A 6,000-nucleotide genomic window follows, 5' to 3' on the forward strand; every position below is an offset into this window, starting at 1 on the left:
GTATACCTACTGATTGAATAATGGGTATAGCAAATACGAGAACCTAACATCGACAATAACCAGTAGATGTCGCTAATACATCATGTCAAAACCAGAATTACCAAATTTCATCACAGAGCCAGTATGTTCGCAATGTCTACTACACACAATCTCATTAACTGTAACATTTATGTATTCAATGTCTATAAAACGAGGAATTAATCAAAAGTAAATTCAAGTATCGACCATGTGTAGGTAAAGTCACATCACAGTTGTAAAACATTTAACTCCAAAGGTGGCTGTTTTACAATTAACTAAGGATGTATTCATTATCTGCAAATATTCAGGATACCGTTTAAATAATATGTATCATTAACTGTCCAATAGCCTACAGAAGAGCCTTAGTAACAAAACGGCACTTTCGTTTTTAAATCAAAACTCATCCTTCTTACAATTCATAAATGCACAACGTATTCAATGACAGTCAGAAGCCAATTTATTTCTGATTAATTAGGTAAAAAATATTACGTAGAATATTAAGTGCAATTACATTCTGTTTTCACTGATTTAATAACACATTTTTCCTATATATGCACTCATACAGTGAGCCGTAGAAACAAAGGTGAAACCTGTAAACCACGGAGCCAATCAGCGACCTGCAATTTGTTTAGGGCTATTAAAACTCAAGGCGGTCTTTTCTGTCTTTCCCTCAGTATGTTCGGATCTGTCTCTCCGCCGTTATGGGATTATTATCACACATCGACAGGATCTGAATGAAGGCTACTTTTGCAAATTAAGTCTTGGGTTTACATGTTTAGATAGCAGTACCTCACAAAGCCATCTGTACAGACATCGCAATAACGTGTAAGAGGTTTGGGTACCATATGAGAACAGTGGAGCTGATCATTCAAGCTGTACTGCGGAGTACACCAAGACCAAGGTAATTGTACTGCTTTTGCTAATACTTCTTTATGAATGAATGGCCACTGTTCTTTTATTTTTATGAGTTTATAATGCAGTATTTCACAATGTAAATTTAAAGTCAGCTGAGTGAGATCACACCAATATGTAAAGGATTCACAGGAATGACAGCCAGCAAGAAATGTAATACAGTAATCTTTTGTGGGAATTTATTAACAGGGTCACTTTACAATGCCAGTACTACCAAGTCAGGAGATTGCCACCAGATTCAAGGAGAAATGGATGAAGCTTCACCCAGAAGACCAAGACAATGAGAATGGTTCAGTGCACCTGGATGACAGTCTCACCAGCCTCCAATGGCTCCAGGACTTCACCATAGTCAGTGCGAGTCTAGAAAGCCTACCGGGCTCCACTTGCCAGCCGTACCAGCTGCCTCAGCCCAGCCACCTGCACCCTCAAGGCTCCGACTCCCCCTCCAGTCCACCTGCTGGGGACACTGCAGCCTCCGGCATGCCTCAGAGTGCAGGCAGCCCCATCACCTCCAGTGCCTCAGCCAACAGGACTAGTTACTACTCACTTCACCCGACAGTGACCAACAACCACCACCAGATCACTGTGCCAGCCAAGTCCCTGGAGGAGGTAGACTTCAAGACCAACCACGAAGTGAAGCCTCCCTACTCCTACGCCACACTGATCTGCAGAGCCATGCAGGCTGGCAAGAAGAACAAGATCACACTGTCTGCTATCTATAACTGGATCACAGAGAACTTCTGCTACTACAGACACGCTGAGACCAGCTGGCAGGTTAGTGACTCAGTCTGTCTTCTACATTATTGATCAAACCTGAGAGAGGTACACAACACGGGGGGAGAGAGATGGGTGGGCGAATGCATGCAACTAATCCCTCAGAGATACAGTATTTATTTTGATGTTGTATGGAAAATAAGTTCTAGGCCTATCGTGGTTATATTTGTTCATCATTGACGTAACCGTGGGTTATTTCTTGTTTGATTTTTGGGGGGAAATAAGTAGAAGATGAGTAGACATCATCGGACAGGAAAAGGCGCAACTCTCGCTGACCATTCAAACATGTGTCGTTTTATTAGACACGTTTAAATGATTGACGTTGTTTGATTTTCTTGGAATCTCTGTGATGGGGACTATATGATTCAGGAGTATAATGAACTTAAATTGTTATTACCTTGTCCTGACGATGCACATTTGACATGTTAAAACCAATGATTTATATATGCACATCGTTAGGTGTGACATTATGACGATCTAGCAACAAATGACAGAGCATCTTTAGTAAGACTACTATCAGTTAACTCGTGTTTTCATGAACCCCCATTCTATTCTCTCCTCAGAACTCTATCCGTCATAACCTGTCACTCAACAAGTGCTTCATGAAGGTTCCCAGGCAGAAGAATGAACCAGGAAAAGGGGGATTCTGGCAGATTGACCCTCAGTACGCGGACATGTTTGTCAATGGAGTCTTCAAGCGCAGGCGGATGTCAGCCATCCATTTCAACACCCAGAGACACAGCAAAACCCAAGGATCATCCCGTAACCGGAAAACCCAGGAGTACCACCAGCATTTTCAACCGGCCCACTACACAGTGTCCCACAGAGGAGCAGGTGCTGGGAACAGACGCAAACTTAGTGGCACAAAGTGGGAGACAGTCCATAAGTCACCACTGTTGACACCGGATCTCATGGAACCAGAGGCACTGAAGGGTGAACTAGACTGGGCCATGGTGTTTGACGATGTTCTCAATGGGAGCAGCAATAACTTTGAGGATCTAGACATTAACCTAGCTCTGAACTCCCTGGGGTGTAAGGTGGAGCTCTCCCAGCAGGATCATGGCTGGGCCTGGCACCTGGGGAGGTGGTGCAGCGGAGGGGCTGACCGGGACCACCAGCAGGCCTGCAGGTACATGGAGGTGACCACCATGGGCTGCTACAGCATGGAGGAGATCCAGCAGCACCTCAACCTGACTGGGCTGCAGCAGCCACTCCCACAGCACTTTGAGGAGCTGACACTGTTCCCTGATGAGCAGCAGAGGCACCCCTGGGAGGAGCTGAAAGAGGAGATGCAAGCAGTGCCTATCACCCTGGACCATAGTCTCAGCTTCTGTGAAGGCTTCTTCACTGAGATGCAGCCATGGGGGACAGCAGAGTCTTATATGTGACACCCTCACCCAGCACCAGCCCCAATACTGAACAAGCAGTCCAGCAGGAGGCCAGAGGACCTATAGACTACTGTTTTGCTACATTAGCATCATGGATTCATTCAGAGAAACATACGTTAATTGATTTCTTTTTTAATCTGAGTCAGATTTACTGTGTTTTTTATGTGCATTTCTATTTGCTTTTTGATTGTTTGCATCTATGAAATAAACATGCTGTTTTTAATGTAGCATTGAATGTCTGTTATAGAACTAAATAAATCTATCCTAATTAGCAACCACTTCATTCCAAAAATCTATACACTAAAATCTATACACCGGTCAAAAGTTTTAGAACATCTACTCATTCAAAGGTTTTTCTTTATTTTTTGCTATTTTCTACACTGTAGAATAATAGTAAAGACATCAAAACTGTGAAATTACACATATGGAATCATGTAGTAACCAAAAAAGTGTTAAACAAATCTAAATATATTTTACATTTTAAATTCTTCAAATAGCCACCATTTGCCTTGATGACAGATTTGCACACTCTTGGCATTCTCTCAACCAGCTTCATGAGGTAGTCACCTGGAATGCATTTCAATTAACAGGCGTGCCTTCTTAAAAGTGAATTTGTGGAATTTCTTTCCTTCTTAATGCATTTGAGCCAATCAGTTGTGTTGTGATAAGGTAAGGGTGGTATACAGAAGATAGCCCTATTTGATATAAGACCAAGTCCATATTATGGCAAGAACAGCTCAAATAAGCAAAGAGAAATGACAGTCCATCATTACTTTAAGACATGAACATCAGTCAATCTGGAAAATGTCAAGAACTTTGAAAGTTTCTTCAAGTGCAGTTGCAAAAACCCTCAAGCGCTATGATGAAACTGGCTCGCATGAGGACCACCACAGGAATGGAAGACCTAGAGTTACCTCTGCTGCAGAGGATAAGTTCATTAGAGTTACCAGCCTCAGAAATTGCAGCCCAAATAAATGCTTCACAGAGTTCAAGTAACAGACACATCTCAACATCAACTGTTCAGAGGAGACTGTGTGAATCAGGCCTTCATGCACAAATTGCTGCAAAGAAACCACTACTAAAGGACACCAATAAGAACCAACTTGCTTGGGCCAAGAAACACGAGCAATGGACATTAGACAAGTGGAAATTTGATATTTTACACACACATGAAGGATAAGCAATCATTTCTGATGAAAAAACAAATGTGAAAAATGTGTGTATATAGTGTTTTGGAACTCTTCACATATTAATATAATATAATTTCATATTCAGTATTTTGTGGGCAATCAGATCAGACATAATGCAAGAGAGAGTTGTGCCATGACAGTTTTCTAGCTGTCCAACCGGCTGCATTATGCTCTGAAAGTCTTCAACTGTAAAACTTTATGATGATTTTTTAATATTCTTTCCATTAGTAGATATTCTAAAAAGGCTCAGGATTACCTAACATTAGTATAGCCATGGTTGTAAGGGTATGTTATGTACATGATGTTTTATGTATGATTCAAGTAATACAGTTAAAATATGAAAATACTGAATAACTTTTTCAGCATAGATGGTCATTTCTTTGGCAGTAAGTTTATCTAAATGTGCATGTGATGAATGGGGTGATTAATTATTGAATGATTAATTAAAAGGCTGTAAATAATGCATTCATTAAATAAAGATAGTGGACTTAAAAATAAATGCTTTTGTGATGTAGTTTCTATGATCTTCCTAGGGATAGGAAAAAGATGGAACAAAGTAAATAGGTGTTAACTTGTGGAATAGATACCAGCTGGAATAGGTTTTAACCAATCAGCATTCAGGATTAGACCCACCCGTTGTATAAATCTCATTATAAACTGGGTGGTTCGAGCCCTGAATGCTGATTGGCTGACAGCGCTGGTATATCAGGCCGTATACCACAGGTAGGACAATTTTTTAAAATTTTTGCTGCTCTAATTATGTTGGTAACCAGTTTATAATAGCAATAAGGCAACTCGGGGGTTGTGGTATATGGCCAATATACCACAGCTAAGGGCTGTATCCAGACACTCACTTATGGCACGCATAAGAACAGCCCTTAGCCGTGGTATATTGGCCATATACCACACCCCCTCGTGCCTTATTGCTTAACTATACTGTATTATCTATTGTTAATGTATGTAGTAGACAGACAGATAGGACAAGTACATTTGCAACTCTTCTACTCTACCAGGAATGAACTGTCCTATCTCTATCCCCTACCTACACCCTCTCACCATCCACCACTGAACCTTCGTCTTATGAGGACCAGCCTGCCTAAGCCCCGGTCCCTCAGTGCATTCTGAAATGGATGGTACAAAACAAAGCACTTCACTCAGCAGGGCAGATGAACACACTTCCATCTCTGCAAGATGAAACGTTGCTTTCAGATCCCTCAAGGAGTTGTTTATTTATCAGCCTTTCCCAACAAATCCAAATTCCATTTCCAGAGGATCCATTAGCGATAGAGTGTGACGAGGTATTGTAGCAGCGCTCATTCAATTCCACTCATGGTGGAGAAATTCTTCCAGGATAAAAATAAGTGTTTGTGTGTGTGTGTGTGTGTGTGTGTGTGTGTGTGTGTGTGTGTGTGTGTGTGTGTGTGTGTGTGTGTGTGTGTGTGTGTGTGTGTGTGTGTGTGTGTGTGTGTGTGTGTGTGTGTGTGACCCATTCTGAACACTTCCCTCCTTCTCTTGCCCCATGTTATAATGAAGATAACCTCTTTGTCTTTCACAACAGAAAAAAGTAGATATTTCCCTCAGGCAAGTCTGAGCTTGTCAAAGCTTTACAAGATGGCCAGACCCACTGGACTAATAACCATGGTGCAACTTGGTCTGTCTGTGTACGTCTAATATTTTTGTAATCGTCACCCTGAACATGAGCAGCCCAGAGGCAGGTG

General features: G+C 41.6%; 1 protein-coding gene across 1 annotated transcript; it reads left to right on the forward strand.

Moving 5' to 3' along the window:
• The first annotated feature begins 789 nt into the window (after positions 1-789).
• Positions 790-3,834, forward strand: LOC139422224 (forkhead box protein J1-B-like). Its single transcript, XM_071173392.1, has 3 exons — positions 790-919; positions 1,120-1,704; positions 2,268-3,834. Exons 2-3 carry the CDS (start codon positions 1,132-1,134, stop codon positions 3,090-3,092), a joined length of 1,398 nt encoding a protein of 465 aa, XP_071029493.1. The 5' UTR covers positions 790-919; positions 1,120-1,131; the 3' UTR covers positions 3,093-3,834.
• Positions 3,835-6,000: the final 2,166 nt, after the last annotated feature.

Source organism: Oncorhynchus clarkii, chromosome 12 (genome assembly GCF_045791955.1).
Source record: "Oncorhynchus clarkii lewisi isolate Uvic-CL-2024 chromosome 12, UVic_Ocla_1.0, whole genome shotgun sequence".
NCBI lineage: Eukaryota > Metazoa > Chordata > Actinopteri > Salmoniformes > Salmonidae > Oncorhynchus > Oncorhynchus clarkii.

Excerpts from the sequence above, each read along its gene's own strand:
- LOC139422224 (XM_071173392.1), top strand. The coding sequence starts at position 1,132 with ATGCCAGTACTACCAAGTCAGGAGATTGCCACCAGATTCAAGGAGAAA. Across the intron at positions 1,705-2,267 it reads ACGCTGAGACCAGCTGGCAG|AACTCTATCCGTCATAACCT; the intron begins GTTAGTGACTCA and ends TTCTCTCCTCAG.